Raw genomic sequence first — 19,396 nt, 5'->3', positions numbered from 1 at the left:
TAGAGAGAGAGAGAGAGAGAGAGAGAGAGAGAGAGAGAGAGTCTGATATGTACATGTTGCCCCCATGCGTTAAATATCCACCACAACCGCACGCGACTTGATGCGGCCGGTATCGCCGTACATTTGCGCAGCGTTGACCATGATGCTGCCGCCCTGATTGTCTCTGGGACCGCCCATCATGAGCCACTTCCAGACAACCCCTCGGATGCCGTAGTAGACGATTTGCCACATGTACATCCAGGAGCGGTTCGGAACGAAATCCATAATGGGGCCCCGGCGAGGGCGCGAGAGAAGCGTCTCGTACGCGGTCTGCATTTCGTCAAAGTAGATGGATTCCTGTCCATAGGCCCAGTGACAGTGGCCAAAGACGTGCAGACGTGGCTTTACACGCCATACTTCGCGGAGCAGATGTGGGCAGCCAAGGTCAAGGTCGAGATGGTGTTTCTGCAGGCCGGCCATTTAGAATTATGCTTTTAGATTGGGTTGGGGGGCATCAAATACATACTGGCGGGGTATGAGTAACAAGGATATCTGTCTGAGGTGGTACTCTATTGTACCATGGCTGCGTCACGGGAGTATATTGGAATCTGTTCCAAGTCAGCAACAAGGAAGCGCCCCCCTGCTTATTCCAAATTCCCGATAAAAAAAAAACATACGCAAACTCTTTTGGCCCGCATTCAGGCACATCGCCCGCGCCAAAGATGCTAATCTTTCGCCCATTGACTTCTTGCACCGTCATGTCGCCCTGCAGATACAGGATCTCCCCCAGCCGCAGCTTGGCCTTGCTGCGCACGTCCTCGTCCCGGCGCGCCCGGCGATCAAAGTACGAATCATGGTTACCCGCGACCACAATTTTAACCGGGTGCGCAAAACCCGCGAGCCAGTCGAGCTGCTTCTGGATGTCGGCCGCGGTGCCCGCGTTGGTGAGGTCGCCCGCGTGGACCAGGATGTCCCCGTCGGGCACGTCGACGGTCAGGTCGTGCGTGTCCGAGATGCACACGACGCGCACGGGCGCCTTGCCGCGCGGCTTGCGCAAGGGTCGCCCTCGCAGCCAGACGAGGACGTGGTAGAGGTGGATGGCGAGAAAGGTGAGCGGCGAGAGGAGCAGGTGGTCGAGCACGGTGAGGCGCTGCCACTGCGAGGAGCGCCGCAGACCGAGGGCTTGCAGCAGACCCATCTGCTGGGGCGAGGGCTGGTTCCGTGGCCTGTTGAGACGGGCCGGACGTAGATTGAAAGGGATGAAGCAGTTGTCGCGAAGAGGTAGTTGATGAAGCAATTCGTGGGTGAATTCGAGCTACGGTACTGGCTGGAGGCGAGGTGAGTCGGGAGGTACTTGTTTTGACACTGCTGTGACGTGCAGGCGAATGTACCCTTTTAGCAGTCGTCACAGTGGAGCGATAGTGTGCAGCGCCCTGTAGATCGGAGATGCTCAGCCAGTGGCGTCACCCACGTTGGCAATTTTCTATAATGGGGCTGGGAAATTTGTGGGCAAATTTTGGCTGTTCAGTATATCTCTATCATCGCGTCAGAGTTGCTAGAAAACTCGTGGCACGCCACGCATTGCCTGACCAAACAGGTACTTCAGCCACCACCGCTTATACACGTCTTGCTTGGCACCATCTTGTTTCTTTTCACCAGGCAAAAAGCCGCCAACCCAATATCATCGTATTTGATATTTTCTCATTGATTGGTTTTTGGTACTATGCTGACATCCACAGACCGAGTATACGCGAAACAGGGTAAGAGCCAGTCTCCGATTTCCGGACATGGATTACATATCCGTAGTCCAACTCCATTTCGAAAATAATTTGGTCAAAGAACTGGAACAGAAAAGCCAATATATATAAATATGTTCAAATATGTACTGCAGATGACAATTCTGCGCTTAGCTTTGCATATCCTGCTGCATCATGCAAAATATCGAGTCATAATCAATATCTTAGACAGTCTGCTTGAGTTTGCCAAAGTTGGGGGTACCCAGGCCGGTGACGGGATCCCAGCCACTAGAAGCAGAGAAACCATTCGTATTGCATCCTGGGTTGGAGCCCGAGGTGATGTCGTTGAGGCCGGAAGTTGCCTTGCTGTATAACCAGGGGTTGAGGAATCCCAGAGGAGCACGGCCTTGCGACATGCGGTAGTCGTTCAAGAGTGCAATAACAGCAGCAAAAGTGGGAGAAGCTGCGCTGGTACCGCTGGCGTGTTCGTCATAACCGCTCGTGACAATCTCAAAGTACTCGGCCTGAGCGGCAACATCAGGGATACCACGTCCCTTGGGGTTGTATAGTCCAGAGTACTGCTTGCCAATGCGAGACAGGTAGCTAGATGTAGAATTTGTCTGATAGTTAGGGGCAGGGTAGTACTCGGAGAAACCACCCGACGAAAGACTGGCGGCAGTCTCGGGAGAACCAGTAGTGCCACCAACGGCAGTGACCCAGGGGCAGCTGGCGGGGACTATCCAATCGAGGTTAACAAAACGTAGTACAATAGTCAAAAAAGTAATTTCACTCACAGGTGGGAAGAAACTTCCGCTTGCCAGATCCATCGTTGGCTTGGCAGTTGGTAGGCTGGCCACCCGAGACACCACCATCACCAGAGCTACACATGAAGCTGACACCACGAGCGCCAAGCTTCATGAAGAGGTTACAGACATTGTCCGCATAGTCCTTGGGGACAGTCTGCTCATCATCACCATAAGAAGAAGTGATAGTTTGAGGAAGACTAGACTTGGCGAGAATGTAGTTTAGCCAGTCCAGGTAGGGCTCGTTGGTGTTGTTGTTGGGGTTGCTGCCAGAGTCCGGCTTCCACGGAGGGCGGCCGCCAGTCGAATAAAAGACGTTTTCAATGCCAGCACTCAATCCAACGGTATATCTTGATTGTCTTCATTAAAAGATAATCTTTCGTCATTGTCTAGGACTGTTCACTTACTCGATATCAAGATCGGCTTCAAGGGTGCCATCACCGTCGTTGGTACCGCCATTCACGAGCTCAACAGACAACTTGCCGGCGTTTTTAATGTTCTGCTCCTGAAGGAAGCTGCTCAAGTCATCTTGACTGGCCACTTCCTCAAGGTAGCCGGCAACACCGAGAAGGGACTTGCTGCTGCTGGGAGTGTAGTTGATGTTGTACAAGCTTCGCAGACAGGCAGGGTTGACAGAGCCACCACACTGAGCCCGCTTGGACTTGGGAGCCTTGGGAGACTTGCTGCGAGCGGATTTGGAAGCGGTGAGCTGACGGTTGATCATGCCCATGTCGCTGAACATGGTGGTGGGCTGGATCATGTTGACCTCGGAGTGTACAGCCTGAGGAAGGCTGTACTGGGTAGTACGGATTGTGTACTTGTCCTCGGCAGCATGGTGGTAAACGTGGTATTTGGTGCCAAGCATCTTCTCAGCTTGAGAGATGCTGACCGTTACGGGCATCAGGCCGTTGGAGACTTCACCCGCTTCGATCCCGTGGGAAGACAGCCACGAGGTGACAGACTCAACAGTCCCCTGGGTAGGGGCCGTCAGGGCATCAATTTCTGCCTTGCTCATGTGCTTGCCGTAATCGGCGTGATCAGGGTGGCTCATTTCCAGCAGACGCTTCTGCAGCTGGTCCATGTTCTGTTCCTTGAGACCAATGTGCAAATTGATCTTCTGGTCGGCGGGAGCATCCGAATGGACCTGCCAGCCCTGAGGGATCGTGGGAAGCGACTGCTTCAGGGTCATCTGAAGGTTTGCTGGAGAGGCGGCCGCCAGAGCGGCCAAAAGAGGCAGTAGAGAAGCATACATTGCCACAGGTGCCGAAATTGTATGGGAGAGTGCGACAATATTCTTGCAGGGATTTAATACATGGAACGGAGGCGTAGCCTCGGCTTTATAGTCGCGCGGCTTCCTGTCTGCTGATTTAAAGAGCCGATGACCCGCATCTGCTCACGGCAACTCCCATAGAAGATGATGCCGCCTACGGAGGTCTGACGTACTCGGCCCGGCGGGGTGCAGACTAGCAACGGAGGAAGATTATGGGCGAGGCAATACCATGAATGCATGATGGATAAAACTGTCTGGATCAAGAAGGTGGCACAACAAACGGCTACCGGCACAAACGTTCCAGTTTTGCCCCGCGAAAATGCGGTCCGCTCGATAGCAGACTTGGCATCTGTAAAAAACCGATATCGATGTAAAGGAGCTCTTGCCTATTTCGAGCAAGGATGGCCGGGGATGATCGGATCATTGGTGGCAGTTGGTCAACTTCGTGATAGCTCCGGGTTCAGTAGTCTGGCGTGGTACTTGCTCAAGTCAGACCTTTTGATGAGCTGAGATTTAGTAAATGGATGAACTTGTCTGTATCTTCGTATTCGTAGGGTGGAAACCCAATTGCAAAGTCACAGTTGTACATAAGACAGGAAGGTAGTATTGCGGTCGGCCATTTTACTAAAAGTTAGCGTGGCAACACAATCCACTTAAACCAATGTACTCTTCAAATCAAGTCTCGACAGTAGTCCCGCTATCTCATCTGTATAGTCTCGGAACAAAGAAAGAAGAGACGTAATAGTGGGTGTGTTTTGAGGTGGGCCACGCTGAGCTCGGAGGCTCCAAAGATCTCCCATCGTACTGAGTTGCGTACTGTCTTCTTTCCCCTCTTTGCCATGTAGATGTCTCCTTGACTAAGGAAGCCTCAACTGTGAGCATGAGAATGTGGATCGTTCTACACAGCGCCAGTAAAGACAGGAATTTTCGACGGCGTCTACCCCCTGGTCGCCGTCGTGTCGTTCCTCCGACAACAGGCCATTCCGTCGGTGCCTATCTAGGCTGTCCTCTTTCAGGTTAACCTTGATTCCAAAGGAAAGCACCTCGTGGTGCGTCAATTCTGACAACTGACAAAGCAGAAGGACTGAGGTGAAGAAGATGCAGGGGGTTTGTCTTGCCCTGCCTCGCGTATACTCGGTCTGTGGATGTCAAGCAGTCTTTCTGATTTCTGGTCAAACCGACACAGACTCTTTTTATTCGTAGGCGTAGGCACTTGCATGCAGCCCGCCTTAACTATCCACTCGGCCGATCGCGTGAGGGGATGCCAAGGAAAGATGATCTCATACAGGTGCTCCAGGGAAAAGTAATTAGCATATCGCGCCCAATTTTTTTCATCAAGTAAATTTGCAAAGGAAAATTCATAACGTTTTAAGCTCGGCAAAACCAACACAGTAGGCACGGGAATGAACATAGCTACCGAGTAGCTAATGCTTTCGTGAAACAATCGCAAGTGTTGTTCTATTGCCGGCTTCCTCTTTGGGCGAAGCGATCATTCGAATTACTCATCACAGGTCCTTTTTTGACACTTGTTTGACGATTCTCTTGTCACCTCTGCCTCCACAAGCTTAGCCGCCGTTTTCGAGTTAATCAACTATGAGCTCTAAATCGCGGATCAAGGTAGAACCAAGTGTGGCGCACCCAATAGCTGGTGTGGCTGCCCTGGTGGCGATCGTCTTGGTTAGAGGAGAGAGCACCCATCACTTTGTACACTGTGGCGTCCCTGGAGCGTGAGGGTTACGCTCAGCTTACCGCGATCCTGCGTCCCTGGCCCTTTATAAAATATTGTCTGCTTCTTCGAAAGCTGCCCAGTCATGAGCAGTCAACAGTTTCAACAGAGAGGCGGTGCAAGTATCTGATGCGCTCAGTGGCTGGCACCTGGCTGGCTACCCTGTCGCCTGCCAGGGTTGCAGCCATCTCAGCTCTGTTGGCGCCCCACACAAGCACCAAGACCAAGGTTTCGCCCTCAGCTACCTGGTGCTACAGTGTGTAGTTAGGTACCTACCTGCTACCTTACCTACCTAGAAATTCAGTCGCAGCGTCATGATGGCTGGCCAGGCCTCTTTGCCTGGGACTTGAATCAATATTCTCCGCATGGGCATGGCCAAAAATTCGAATATCTAGTATTCACGCTGTTTCTACTGACATATCTTATAATTCCATGTGCTCTTGTCATCTTGTCTTGTCCGATATATTTGAGATGCGTGCAGCTGAAACAAACTCCACAACAGCTCCCATCTCCAGCTGTCCCCCCCTGTCCGTAGCTCCCTCCACCACGTCATTTCGCTTCGACCTTAAATCACTGTCTCGTTCCCCTCATCTTCACTTCTTCATGTCCATATTTGGCCCATGATGGAAACCACCGCGACCGCAATGGCTTCTCCCAAAAATGACGGCAGTGTCGACGACAACAATGGGTATCGTCTCCTCTCAGCCATCTGTTGCCTGCTTACTGACAGTTGCGCTAACTGTTCCTCCCCAAAAACAGCGTCGACTATGTCGTTCACTATAAAGTTCCCGCCAAAGGTGCGATTCACGCGCAATATATCCCACTCGGACCATTTGGCTAATATTGTCGTAGAAAAAGCAGAGGCCGAAGCTGGCTACGTCGAGCTCATCAAGGCCCTAACCGCCGTGGGGCTCGCCAGCGAGGTGCGACGCGCCAGCAAGGACTCCCTTTACGTCTTTGTCAAGATCGCCTCAACCGAGCTACTTCAAAAGCAAATTTACAGGGCCAGGCTGCAAGACTGGCTGCACGGCATTCGATCCACCACCCCCAACCACGATGTCGCCAAGACGCTCGAAAGCGAACCCGTGACCGAGGCTGAGCGCCTGCGACTCGTATACCTCATGATGATCAAGCCAGAGAACGAAGGGGGCGCTGGAATCACAGAAAACGCTGGCAAATGGAAGTATGTCGATGCCATTTTCCCCCTCCACAATCGCGCCTTCAACAAGCAGTGGATCTCCAACTGGAGCGGCAAATACCTCCTCGAAGAATCCGACATTTACGACATTCGCGAGAAATTTGGCGAAAACATCACCTTGTACTTTGTATTTCTGCGGTCGTACCTGCGCTTCCTGGTTGTACCTTCTGCAATTGGTTTCAGCGCTTGGTTGTGTTTGGGCCAATTCTCCATGATCTATGCTGTTGCCACCTGTCTCTGGTCCGTCATCTTCTTTGAGTACTGGAAGAAGAAGGAGCTCGATCTTGCTGTTCAATGGGGTGTGCGACGCGTCTCAGAAATCCAGCAGCCGCGCCCCGAATACCAGTGGGAATATGAAAAGGAAGATCCCGTCACCGGCGAAGCGCTTCGTGTCTACCCTCCCATGAAGAGACTCCAGACTCAGATTCTTCAAGTGCCCTTTGCTCTGGCATGCGTCATTGCTCTCGGTAGCCTTTCCCTTACAGCCATCTCTCTCGAAATCTTCATCAACGAAGTTTACAACGGCCCTGGAAAGCAATACCTCACCTTTGTCCCGACAGTCATTCTCGTCGTCTGCACGCCCATTATATCCACCCTCTTAATGACTGCAGCCAAAGCACTGACGGATCGCGAAAACTATGCCACTGTCGATGCATACAACGCAGCCTTGATTCAAAAGCAGTTTGTCCTCAACTTTATGACGTCTTACATGCCCCTGCTCTTCACCACGTTCGTCTACCTACCGTTTGGCCAACTTCTCATTCCCGCCCTCGACTTTTGGAGACGAACTGCGCAGGTTATCACTTTTAGCAAAGCGCCACTCGCCACGCGTGAATTTCACATTAACCCTCAGCGTATTTCGTCCCAAATGTTCTACTTTACTGTCACGGCGCAAATTGTCAACTTGGCCACTGAGCTGGTCGTTCCATATGTTAAGCAGAGAGCCTTTGCCAAGGCCAAGGAGATACAAGCGAAACGGGGTGAGGATGCTGTTCAGGATAACCCAGAAGAGACTGAGTTTATGAAGCGAGTCCGCAACGAATACGAGATGGTCGTCTATGACGTTGCAGAAGATTACCGCGAGATGGTGATGCAATTCGGTGAGTACCAGCTACTGATTGATCTAGGTACTGATTACTAACAACGCCAAGGCTACCTGAATCTCTTCTCAGTTGCTTGGCCGTTGGCGCCATGCTGCTTCCTGGTCAACAACTGGGTCGAACTTCGCTCCGATGCTCTCAAGATTGCCATGAGCTGCCGCCGACCCGTTCCGTGGAGAGCTGATTCTATTGGTCCATGGTTGCAAACTCTCGGTGTTCTGTCATGGCTCGGCAGTGTCACCAGCTCCGCAATCGTCTTTCTGTGCAGCAGGGACAGGAACGGTGAGCGTGGAAGCGCCTCCAACTTTACGGCATGGGGTCTTTTGCTGAGTATCTTGCTCGTGGAGCACTTTTACTTTTTGGCGCAGATCGTCGTTCGCACTGTTTTGGATAAATTGGAGAGCCCTGGGTTGCAAAAGGAACGGAAAGAACGATTCTTAATGAAGCGTCGTCTGCTGCAAGACCATCTGGGACAGGATGTTGCTGGCCGAGCCGCGGCTCCTGGTATCGAGACGTCGGAAAAGATTACCAGAGCTGCTCTGGAGGAAGAGGCACGCCTTACTTCCCTTAAAGGCAAGAGTTCGCCAGCAGAAATGTGAGTCATGATCAAAGCAAGTTCTAGAAGGCTGTGGCTAATGTGAATTCTAGCTTTTGGCAGCGACAGCAGGGTATGCAAGAGACCATTGATATTGGCCGCATGTTCATTTCCCAGATTGTAAGTTGAGAGGTGCCACAACAAAGGTAGCCGAGCACGCGCTGACCGAGATAGGACAAAAAACCCGGCAAGCCAGCCAATCTCGCGGAGCCAAGTCCCAGGGCATGATTTTGTTCGGGTGGTAAAAACAGGAGAGGTTGTGGACGTAACCGCTGGTTTTAGGTCGAACAGTGCAATCCCTGGAAGAGCACGCCATCTTGTTATTGTGAATAGATGAAAATCGATCATTCAAGACTATGACTCATCTGCATCAGGAATTCATGCGCGGCCAACTATAATCAAACGTCGCAGAAATTATTCATAGCATATATTGCGGAGCGTGTAAGCGATGACGAGGCTGCAGTGCCACGAAGGGGGAAACAGAAGAGATCGGCAATTCGAGTCGCATGCTCAACAGCACCATCCGATCCACGAAATGAAATTACTCTCCGTCAGCTCTTTGTTGAATGGCATGGCGCTTCGCGGATGAGGGTGGCTCGCTGATCCTGCAAGCCGCCCAGGGGGCGAGCCATGATGATGATCCCGGTGGGGCGATAAGTCGACGCTGACCCGCAAGGAGGTCCGAACCATAGTTGGAACTACGAACTAGTTTGAGCACAATCTTGATCAACAAATTATTATGCGAAAGGGAAAGAGGGGCGGAAGCATCTTGGCCGCTACTTGGGTATAAGGAGACGTTTCAAGAGCAGAACGCACGTGGTCAAGGATGAAGCTATAAGTGATGGAGGGAACTCTGGGGAGGGGGAGGGGCAGGGGCAGGTCGGTACCGGTTCGGGCGGGACCAGCGTCGCCCCGCCCCGCCGCAGCTTGTTCTTCTTGGGGCCTTTGAGGGATTTGGCGAGGGCAAACACTCGACTACACATTTTGGCAACTTGCTTCAGGTTGGCCATTTACTTGCTCTGCCACCAGGCTAGCATTCATTCAGATACCGAACTACAATTCTTCATTGATTCTCCGATTTTTTGCAACTTCCTGGTCTGCCCCTTCTGGTGTTGCAGCCCCGGTTCTCTGATAAATCTCACAGGAACGTTCTTCGCAAGAACGGCAGCCTCTAACCAAGATGAGCAAGGACACGGGCGAATTGGACAGGCGAAATATTTAAACACCAGACGGTTAGAACGCACCGCTGGCTAGCGCAGCTTCGGTCCACTGTCTGTTCTCAACGGAAACGCCCGGGGCGGCACCAATTGCACACGCGACTTGGGCGAACCATGTAACTATGGCTGCCTGTGGCCACCTCCGATCGCTCTTGATTGTCTCATCAGCGACATGTACGTCACTGATTCGGGGTTCCGATCAACCAGAGACGGGCGTCGTCGGTTACTGCATCAAGGGTAGCAGGCTGGCTCTAGTTCTGGCTCGGAACCGATTAGCCCGTTGACGGTCATGGTGGTGGTGGTTGTGGTGGTCTTTCGATCCTTCGGTCTGCCTCACACTATGCCATTGCCAGCCCGTCAGCGGTTCAGCACCAATAGATTCCTGCGTGATAGTGGGCAAAAGGCCAGCCCCTTGCTCACTGCTCCGCTGCTTTTGCCTGCAGACATTTTCAGCCCGCCAACCTCAACCAGTGTCCGGGGATGCGGTCTTGCGTGCGGCTGCGTTAGCGTGCCCACGAGGCGTCGCCTGTGGCAGCCACCACTTTGTCTGTATTATGCCGTCTCGCTGATTGCCTGTCCCCGGTTCGCCCTGCTCCCAAATACTGGGCGACGGCCGAGAAACCACAGGCTCACTCACATCCATCTTCTCATCATACTTCTTCCTCCTGTAATGGTCAGACTATATCGCTTGGCTCTGCATAAGCACTCCTCGGCGACCCGTTTCCTTTACATTACACCAACACACCGCAATCGTGCCGCCTTTGTTTAAGGCTTGCAGCGCAACAGCCGACCAATACCAAGGTCGCTGGGTCGTCCTCGCGACCTTTGCGCCACTGAAGGAATATCGCACAGACTTAACGATACGCAGGATCTGTGTTCAATCTGGAAGACTGTAGTCAAAGGCCGGCCCCCTTATTCTTGTGACTCGTAGGCAGTTGACACGCAAACACCCTACGCCCAGCAGTCTGCCTGCGCCATCGCCGCCACCATGAACGAAGAGGTCAACGTGCTAACACTGAAGCCCTTCTGCGATGTCGTTGAAGAGGCCAAAACGGCCTTGGAAAATGCTGGTGAAAACGAGTCCATGCGCAAAGCGGCGAAGAAGCTTCTCAGAGAAGGCGAAAAGGCCGTCAAGCTAATCGAACCCCAGTGTACCAAGCGACACACTGAATATGGCGACAGCTTTCTCAATGCTCTGCGAGAAAATGGTAGGCCATTTCCCAACGTCCCACCATGGGTGATCCATACCGAGCTGATGTATTCTTTTAGAAGAAATTAAAGAGCCTCGAGCGACACTGAGCCGTCTGGTATACGGCTTCGACGAATATGTCGAGGAAGACGAGTTCGAGGCCGATAAGTATACCGAACTCCAGGCCTTCACACGAGAGGTTGCGCTCAAAATCTACGAGGTTTTAATCAGCATGAAGCTGCCCTCCAAAGACCACACACCACAATCATATCTCAACGAGTTCTCCCCTCCCTCCTCGCCAATGCCCCCGCCAAGCTTTCCTATACCACCAACACCACCACGCTCCTCGGTTCAAAGCGCGACAGGTGCACCATCTAGCCCAGGACCAGGCGCTCCGCGGCGCGCAACTCAGAGCGTCTACTATGCTAATGAAGAGCTTGAAAACTTCCGCGATCGACAGCCTAGCAGCGTGATAGCTCCAGAGGATGAGCCAGTCGTCAGCCCCTCTCAGCTAGCTCCGCCCCCTCAGCAGCCGCCGCCACCGCGGCCACCCTCGGCCGACCCATGGGACACAACCATTGTCGGATCAAGCGACGAGATTGGAGTCACGACGGAAGGCGAGCCGGTTCCAAGGCGACCGCTCGTGCCACTTCCGTTGCCCAGCCGGCCTTACCACTCGGTAACATCGCCAGCCAGTTCTGGCCAGCGCAGGCTCAGCCCGACACTCCAACGTCGTCCAATAGGCCTATCTTCTGGGCAAGAGCAAAGAGCCTCTGATACCGATCCCTATGACGAAGCAGAATGGCGCCGCCTCACGCATCAGCATTATGGCTACCAACAGAACAGTCCACAGCGGAGCCCGCTACATCTTAACACAAAGCTCGAGCCGTTCCAGGAGGAAGATGGCAATGACAATCATGCCGCCGATAGTGGTAAATCCGTTAAACCTACAAATTGGACGCATCACACGCACCAGGTGTCGCTAGAGTCTGGTTCCGGTGCCCCCGAACACGACACACATCGCGACACATTCGGCGGCCTTCCACAGCGTCGTTCGAGGACGAACTCTGTGGCAGAGAGCATCCTCGATCCTTATCTGAATAATGTCCGCATATCAGATTATTCACAAGAGACTGCTGGGAATTCTATTCGCCCGCCGATGATGCCCACTCAGAGCGTGGACGACGGCCTCATCGTGGTAGAGTCAGATCGTCGACCCTCAGGGCCGGCACCAATCATGTCACAGAAAGATTCTTCGATTGGAAGCAACTCCTCTTTTTATCTCTGCAAGGGATTTTGCAGCGGAGCCGAAGAGGTTGTGGTTGGTGGTCTAGGTGTCAAGAAGACACGAAGGCCGGTGGGCTTTACTGGAACAGCAACAGTGGCGCGCTGCACCGGGTGTGTCTTTGAGCTATCTTTCCAAGACATTGAAAATGACTTGGGGAAACAGGAATGTGGCAACTTTCGACACGGTGGTGTCGGCTACCGCTTGCGATTCCTTCAAAAGAGCCATGTTCACACCAAACGCCCAGATGATACTCTGTACGGTTGTGTATTTTGCGTTCGCCAAGGACGAACCCTGGACCCCAGCGATGCCACCGTCTTCTTCAGCGTCAAGTCGCTCTTCAATCATCTCGCGCGCCATCCCAGACCACTACCCGAGGTGCCCGGCGTCGTCGTCGTTGACCAGGCGAACGTGCCCGAACAATACCGCAACGATTACGACCTGCACTTTATGAAGCCGCCGGTGCCGCACCCCGCACTGGAGCACGAGCAAGAAACAGCCGCGATGCCTGTGGGCGTGGCCCGAGAACCTGCACGTAAGATGTATGGTCAGAGACTGCTAGCAGACCGCACACCTGCTCTCGAGCTCGTGGTCGGCTCCAAAGTGACTGGTCTTAGCTGGCCAGCCAAGTACAATGGAGAGTGGTGCATGGGCTGGTACGACGGCGTGCACGCCTCTGTCCCTCTGGAGACGCTGAGGCTGGAATCGCCTCCGTCGCGCGACATTCGCATGGACGGGACGAGTCACATCCGAGCCAAGGCAAGATGGAAGTTTGCGCACAAGGATAAGGACAAGACGGAGTGGCTGAGGTTTGACAAGAACGAAGTCATCACCAACATAAGCTGTAAGTGGGGTCCTCGGACAATGCTTCAAAAAAAAAAAAAATTCAGCAACAATGTAAAACGGACATGCAACTGACACGCGGAATAACCACAGGGCCCTATCCTGAACATTGGTGCTGGTCCGGCACAAATGCCAAGGGCAAATGGGGCATATTTCCCCAGGCGTTTCTCGATACAAACACGGTGCAGGAGCTGTCGCCTGCTGCCGCCCAAAGGGTAAGCAGCCTAAGCAGCGAAAAGAACAAGTCTTCGTCGATTCTGCCCAGGTTTTCCGTTCGCAAGGCGCAGGGCCCGCCGAGCATTGCCTCGAGTCGATCTTGATGCTGGATGTAGAGCGAGTGGAAGCGCGGGCACGTCTTTAGCCCTGATACCTTTTGTTTTTCTGCCTTTCTTCTTTTGCGCAATATTCCGGAAATTTGTTTCTTTCCTACTTTTACTGTATATATTGCAAGGGCTGTGTTTATCGCGACGAGCAAGCTTCAGCTCTCTCTTGCGTTGGGATGGCTTGCCCTGCCAAGTCGGTTTTCTTTGCTTAGGTAGTTTATATCTGTCTGCGGGGGCGTTTGCCCCTCTTGATACCTTTTGCTTCTTCTACATATAGATTATTATACTCGAATATTCAAATTCAAAATATACCTTTTCGATAGTTGAAAGCTTTAACAGACCTAGACTGAACAGCATTAGTAGCCAAAGGTAGTCGAGATGTACAGTCAACGAAAATTTTGCAAAACGTGATTCCTGGCCAGATATATCTTGCCGAAATGATTCAAATCCAGGCATGGTATTATATTATTATTCGAAGCCTTTCAATCATTCGCGAATCATTCAATTCCAGTCGCTTTTCCGAAATCGAGCAGCACGCTTATACCCCCTTAAAGATAACGCCTATTTTCCCATTGCGGTCCTTTTCATCATTCCATTGCTCCATTGGTTGACCAAGATCTTCCCTCACGGATAGTCCTTCATACCCGCCGATTCGCCGCTGCGATCTTTTAGGTAGGCGTACCTCGGGTCGTCTCTCACCAGCGCCGGCAAGTCTTGGTTATTCTCGATCCGCTCAAACTTGTTGGACCTGCGGCCCCAGATATCGACGCCCTCGCGCACAGCGTTGGCGATGCGTTCGGGATCGCGGTATTCCGCGCCATTCATCCACTTGTGGGAGAAGCTCGCCATTTTATTCAGGAAAAGTTCCATCGAGTCAAAGCAGCTGCTGCAGTGCCAGCTCGAGTTGGGATACTTGCCCGACTCGCGCCACCGCGAGATGAAGTTGCCACCGCGACCGGCGCGCAGGTTGTTGGGCGTGAGCGTCCGCTGGCCGTCATAGAATGTAGCCTGGGGATGGTGCCACTCGGGTCCGATGCTCTGAAACTGAAACGAGTAGTAGTAGAAGCGCGAGAAGAGTGTGAGGCGTCGGGGGAAGTTGCAGGCGCGCAGCGTACGTAGCGTGTCGGGTCGTGGTATTTCGTCCACGTCGGCGACGACGAGCACGTCGCCGAGACGCGGGGCGCGGTCGCCGGTGAGTTTGGGAAAGACTTGCTCGTAGCTGGCATCACGCTGCAGGTATTCGAAATCCCATGTCTGGTGGGGATGGAAGCTGCTGGGGAATTCCAGCTCGTGGTAGAGCATCTTGTTGTGGTACTTGGCGAAGCGGTCCCAGTTGTCCTTGGCTATCATAGGCTTCGAGTGGCCGTGGAATGTCTTTGGCGATTCCACGATGATGAAAAGGTCAACCTCGTCGTATAACGCATCGAGACGAATTTCGAGCCAATCGAGTTCGGTGTTGATCATTGTCAGGTCGTAAATTTTCCGACGGGAGCCCGCGGCTGTCGCGGGATATGCAGTGAAGCCATGAGAAGCGCATAGCTCGTGTGTCTCTGGCGAGTCTTGGATGGTGCCGAGTGTAAGCAAATCCTCGTTGGAAGTCAAATACAACCTCGACAAGACGAAGAAGACGCTTGTACAAACGATGAGGTAAATCAATGACTTGTATGGCTGCTTGGAGGGCAGTGCCCGCAGCGAAAGGCCCATGATGCCCCGTAGGTATTCTGACGTGTCAAAATCGGGCGGAGAAGTAATGATCTGAAAAAAAAAAAAAAAAAAACAGGAAGCTAAACAGGCTGGACTGTGACTGGCCGTTGGGAAATGAACGCGTTGCTAGTATGCGAGGTTAATTAGGCAACCTTTGGCCCCTTTTGACGAAATACGGCAAGTTGGTGTCACCCAGACTCCAAATAAGCCAAATCAATTCTGGCAAGCTCCAGTGATGACATCAACCAGCCCATCAGCCATCATAGTACTCCGTACCACTGATTGGGCTAATGAGTGATGAGCTGCAACACTGGCAACGGCCAACGTCAATGACAGCCACAATGCACTGCTTGCATCTGTGGCTTTTCAGGCCTCGAGGCAAAGTTGCTGAGAGTGGGGAGAGCCTGCCATTGCAGGTGGTATGGGGAAGAGGGCCGTCTGTCAGAAGATCAATGCAACGCTGATGCTTTATGGCTCTCCATTCTGAGCAGTTGGCTAAAACGAAGCGTGAAGCACAGCTGCCTTGTGGTAAGACTGTCAAGCAATTTTCAGGCGAACGACTGCGCCCAGTCCCCATTACGCCAGCAGGCGGGTCGTCGCGCAAAGGTGCCCTTGGACCTTGGCTTGGTACCAAATTACCTACTGGCTGGCTCCATGTTATTCGAGGCGCGGGGGGTTGGGGCTCCATAGCCGGCCCTATAATTTTACTAGATCAGAGGCATCTGCAGAAACACGTTATGCAGACTCGCAACGTGGAGGCTATTCAAAACGGCCGATCGGAGACCGTCTCATGCAGAGCATAACAACAGCAGTAGATGTCACTGCTTGAAGTCTCTCCTAGTTAAGCTGCGAGCATCTGGCGATGAACGATCATCAGATTCGAGCGGCATCGGAAACAAAAGCCCACTTCGCAATGTTCCGAAGTGGAGTTGGCGCGCCCGGCCATCAACAGGGACGCGTCATGCTACCAGGAAGCGGCTTGCCAAGGACAAGGAGCACGGATGCGTTTCTTTCTGAGTGATATTTACTGAATGCGAATGAAGTTATCCGCACCTTGTTGGATGTACTGCTGTTCTGTGAAATGTAGCGCGCAAGTCTTAGGCAGTAGTGCATGAATACTCAGGAAGCGACCATCGCTCGCAGCCTTGCGAGGCTAACTAGCTAGCGTTAGATGCCCAGATCTTGACTGTGACTATCCGTAAGTAGTAACAGGTAATTCGGGCCATCTATCAGCTTCGAGTCGCTGGCGTAAATGGGCAAGCGTGGAGAGGAAACACTTGTCGCGTGGCAGCCGCGAGATGTGGCCGCAGGCAAGCAGCAATAACAGTTAGATGGTCGGGCATGCTGCGGGAATTAGGTCGCGGTATGATGAAACCGTGCATTTCATTGCCGTCATCCATTGTTGTCGCGTTGGCACGCTCTCTGCCGATCATTATTCACGGGACGGATGCCGATCACAAGCTAACAAGAAAAACCGCAGGGCTCCTTTCTGCTGGGTTGTTCTGGTGGTGACAGACAACAATGCGCATCGCAAAAGGTTTCACAACGGATACGCGCCTTTTCTCGCGAATAAACGTTGGTATCGGAGACATGCTGTGATACTGTGGGAGGGTAGACACATGTCTCGAATCGTATCAAGATGGGCGTACTCGGTAAATACCATGGATCTGATCACGGAAGCTAGATGGATACCTGCGGGTGCATACGTAAAGGCTGTAACTCGGCCGAGGCCAGGAACCTGACAGCTTGAATATTGAGACGCATTTTCATTACGAGACAATAATTTTGGCGAGACAAGAGAAGGATCGTGGCGGTAATAGGAGTGCGGAGAATGCTGGTTTGATGGCGGGTATCGCCCTTTGATGTCTCGAGATTTGGGTGCCAGCGCACTAGCCACCCACCTCGCCAATTGCCACTGTGGCTGCCAGCTGGCACCGCCCATCACTGCCAAATGGGTTCCTCCCGAGCTCATTGAACACAATAGCTAACAAACCCATTCTTTCCCACAACCACATGCATGCCTGTCCAACCAGCTTGGCTTTTGTTCCGCCTTTGGTCGCGACAGACGATCTGCGCTTCACTTTCGATGTGTCTCTCGAGACTCTAGGCCCAAAATGACTCCCTTGTTGGCTCCCTTTGTTCATCTTCCAACGCAACCTTGGCGATGACGTCCGTCCCAACCCGAGCTTGTACAATAGCTATGATGCGCCACCGCGTTGCATTGCATGCCGCCCTATCACCATCAAATCTCTTGGGGACCGGCGTCAAGTGACAGATTGACAACGTGTCGGCCCCCGCTGCGCCCCGCCGCCAGAAAGTCCGTCATGGTAGCCGTCCAGAACTGCAGAGCATAGTCCAATGAGAGATGCAGACAACAAGACGACCATCCTGCGTCCACACATTACTACTACCAGATTATCGACTCACTGGAACTTCTCAAATAACTTAGGGACCCTGTCACAAGTCATCGCCAACATTTGTCACCCCGGCTCCAGCTAGTTTCGAATTAGTCTTCGCGCTTCATGCGCGCGCCACACCCTCTTTTTCGCCATTCCACAGCCGGCTCGATCTTGCTTCTCCTGAATTTCCAGTAGGAGTTGCACGGTTGCACGGTAGTAGCGCTGCAGCGTATCCTCGTCTATGCAGGCAAAGGACACTTGATCATGCACTCTGCACCATGTGTCCATCCGGTGACGCTCGTCAGCAGCACTGAGAGCATGGCGCCAATTGGCTACGCTCCATGTCAGCAGACTTTAATAACTTGTTGCATTGTTCCAACACGCCCATCTGCTCCACCTATAGTCCTGGGCGCGGTTGAAATTGTCGCCGCTGTCATGCTGTCAAAGTGCAATGTACTAGTGTGCAACCAAATCCGCATTGTCGTGCTCGATGCATACCCTCCCTGTCTCACACGCCCATACATGTCCCATACTCCATATCAGCCCTACTTTCTATACTTATATATCTTCCTTGGCTATTCCCCCAAACCATGGAGGTCTTGTGCTATTCTTTCGTATCAGTAACAACCTCACGATGTTGTCCTTGTCGTCTTGGGCCGCAAGCCTCCTCTTGGGGTTTGCGATGCACACGTCTGCTACGCCTGCAGCGGCCTCCCTCCATTTGTTTCCTGGCTCTCTCCTATACGGCCCAAGTGTCGTACTCGGTGTCAACAGTTTGAACAGGAACTGGTACAATAACAATACCGGTCTATGGGGCGAGCTCTGGTGGAACAGCGGCAACGCCTTCACCACCCTCAGCGAATTTCTCAGAATAGGTGCACTCTTTGCGCTACCAATCGGAACCACCGAATACCTTGAGAACACGTTCAGGAGAGCCCAGCTTGTCGACGTCCAGACAACAAAGTACATGAACTTTGATAATGGTGGTATGATGGAATCCCACTACTGCATCAACGGCGCGGGCGCTTGCGCCACGAAGCGCGACGGGTCTCCCGCCAAGCGAGGCTTCAAAAACTTTCTCAATGAATATTACGACGATGAAGGCTGGTGGGCTCTTGCCCTCATCCGTGCCTACGATGCCACCTACAACAACAAGTACTTGAATGCTGCCGTCACTATATTCGAGGATATGCAGACTGGCCTCGGCGGCCCTTGCAATGGTGGAATCTACTGGAGCAAGGAGCGAAAATATGTCAATGCCATCGCAAACGAGCTCTATCTTAGCGTTGCCGCGTCGCTCGCGGGCCGCATACCGACGGTACCTGAATATCTCGAGATAGCACAGGACCAATGGAACTGGTTTCTCAATAGCGGCATGATCAATTCGGACAATCTCATCAACGACGGATTGGATGGCGATTGCAAAAACAACGGCCAGCCCACTTGGACGTACAACCAGGGGGTCATCCTCGGCGGCCTCGTTGAGCTGTCTCGCGCCACTGGCGATAGGACTCACCTTACAACGGCCACCAAAATCGCCAAGGCGGCTATTAACAAATTATCCAACAAGAACGGCATCCTCGAAGAAGTCGGAGGTTGCGAATTCCAACCTGGTCGATGCGGTCAGGATGGACAGCAATTCAAGGGCATCTTCATTCGGAACTTGGCTTATCTGCAGGCAGTTGCTCCTGATGATCAGTTCAAGACTTTCATCTTGAACAATGCAAAATCCATTTGGAAGAATGATCGCGAGCCCAGATCCAACAAGCTCGGTGTCGCCTGGGCCGGCCCATACTTTGACGCTTCGAGCGCAACACAGAGCAGTGCTCTGGACGCTTTGGTTGCAGCGATTACGATGACATAGTTGGAGGCAACAGTGCGCGAAAGTATTCAATCATGTTATATCTATTTATCTTCCAAGTAATGAAAAGTTGTAAAACACGGTGTGTCAAGTTTGCTATCATGTTCTGCTCCGTCGCTGGGTTGATGGTGTAAGGCGACGGCAACGGCAATGCTTTCCTCGGTCGCT

At 52.6% G+C, this 19,396-nt stretch overlaps 6 protein-coding genes across 6 annotated transcripts; 3 read left to right on the top strand and 3 right to left on the bottom strand.

Annotated features, from left to right (window-relative positions):
- Window positions 1-69: 69 nt before the first annotated feature.
- Window positions 70-1,177, bottom strand: BBA_06922 (calcineurin-like phosphoesterase; the record flags this gene model as incomplete). The annotated part of the gene is made up of 3 exons (XM_008602019.1): window positions 70-444; window positions 506-587; window positions 657-1,177. 3 exons carry the CDS (start codon window positions 1,175-1,177, stop codon window positions 70-72), a joined length of 978 nt encoding a protein of 325 aa, XP_008600241.1.
- Window positions 1,178-1,939: 762 nt separating this feature from the next.
- Window positions 1,940-3,770, bottom strand: BBA_06921 (tripeptidyl peptidase A; the record flags this gene model as incomplete). Its single annotated transcript, XM_008602018.1, has 3 exons — window positions 1,940-2,451; window positions 2,510-2,868; window positions 2,926-3,770. 3 exons carry the CDS (start codon window positions 3,768-3,770, stop codon window positions 1,940-1,942), a joined length of 1,716 nt encoding a protein of 571 aa, XP_008600240.1.
- A 2,367-nt stretch (window positions 3,771-6,137) lies between these two features.
- BBA_06920 (transmembrane protein 16H) lies at window positions 6,138-8,635 on the top strand (the record flags this gene model as incomplete). The annotated part of the gene is made up of 6 exons (XM_008602017.1): window positions 6,138-6,202; window positions 6,274-6,311; window positions 6,367-7,812; window positions 7,864-8,407; window positions 8,461-8,527; window positions 8,582-8,635. 6 exons carry the CDS (start codon window positions 6,138-6,140, stop codon window positions 8,633-8,635), a joined length of 2,214 nt encoding a protein of 737 aa, XP_008600239.1.
- A 1,977-nt stretch (window positions 8,636-10,612) lies between these two features.
- On the top strand, window positions 10,613-13,476 carry BBA_06919 (SH3 domain-containing protein; the record flags this gene model as incomplete). The annotated part of the gene is made up of 4 exons (XM_008602016.1): window positions 10,613-10,832; window positions 10,894-12,942; window positions 13,035-13,156; window positions 13,393-13,476. 4 exons carry the CDS (start codon window positions 10,613-10,615, stop codon window positions 13,474-13,476), a joined length of 2,475 nt encoding a protein of 824 aa, XP_008600238.1.
- Window positions 13,477-13,888: 412 nt separating this feature from the next.
- BBA_06918 (glycosyltransferase family 17) lies at window positions 13,889-14,968 on the bottom strand (the record flags this gene model as incomplete). Its single annotated transcript, XM_008602015.1, has 1 exon — window positions 13,889-14,968. The coding sequence occupies one exon, from the start codon at window positions 14,966-14,968 to the stop codon at window positions 13,889-13,891; it is 1,080 nt and encodes a 359-aa protein (XP_008600237.1).
- A 3,033-nt stretch (window positions 14,969-18,001) lies between these two features.
- On the top strand, window positions 18,002-19,231 carry BBA_06917 (glycosyl hydrolase; the record flags this gene model as incomplete). The annotated part of the gene is made up of 1 exon (XM_008602014.1): window positions 18,002-19,231. The coding sequence occupies one exon, from the start codon at window positions 18,002-18,004 to the stop codon at window positions 19,229-19,231; it is 1,230 nt and encodes a 409-aa protein (XP_008600236.1).
- Between the last annotated feature and the right edge of the window lie 165 nt (window positions 19,232-19,396).

The sequence above is a fragment of the Beauveria bassiana genome (assembly GCF_000280675.1).
Source record: "Beauveria bassiana ARSEF 2860 unplaced genomic scaffold BBA_S00021, whole genome shotgun sequence".
NCBI lineage: Eukaryota > Fungi > Ascomycota > Sordariomycetes > Hypocreales > Cordycipitaceae > Beauveria > Beauveria bassiana.
This window is presented reverse-complemented; position numbering and strand designations above follow the sequence as displayed.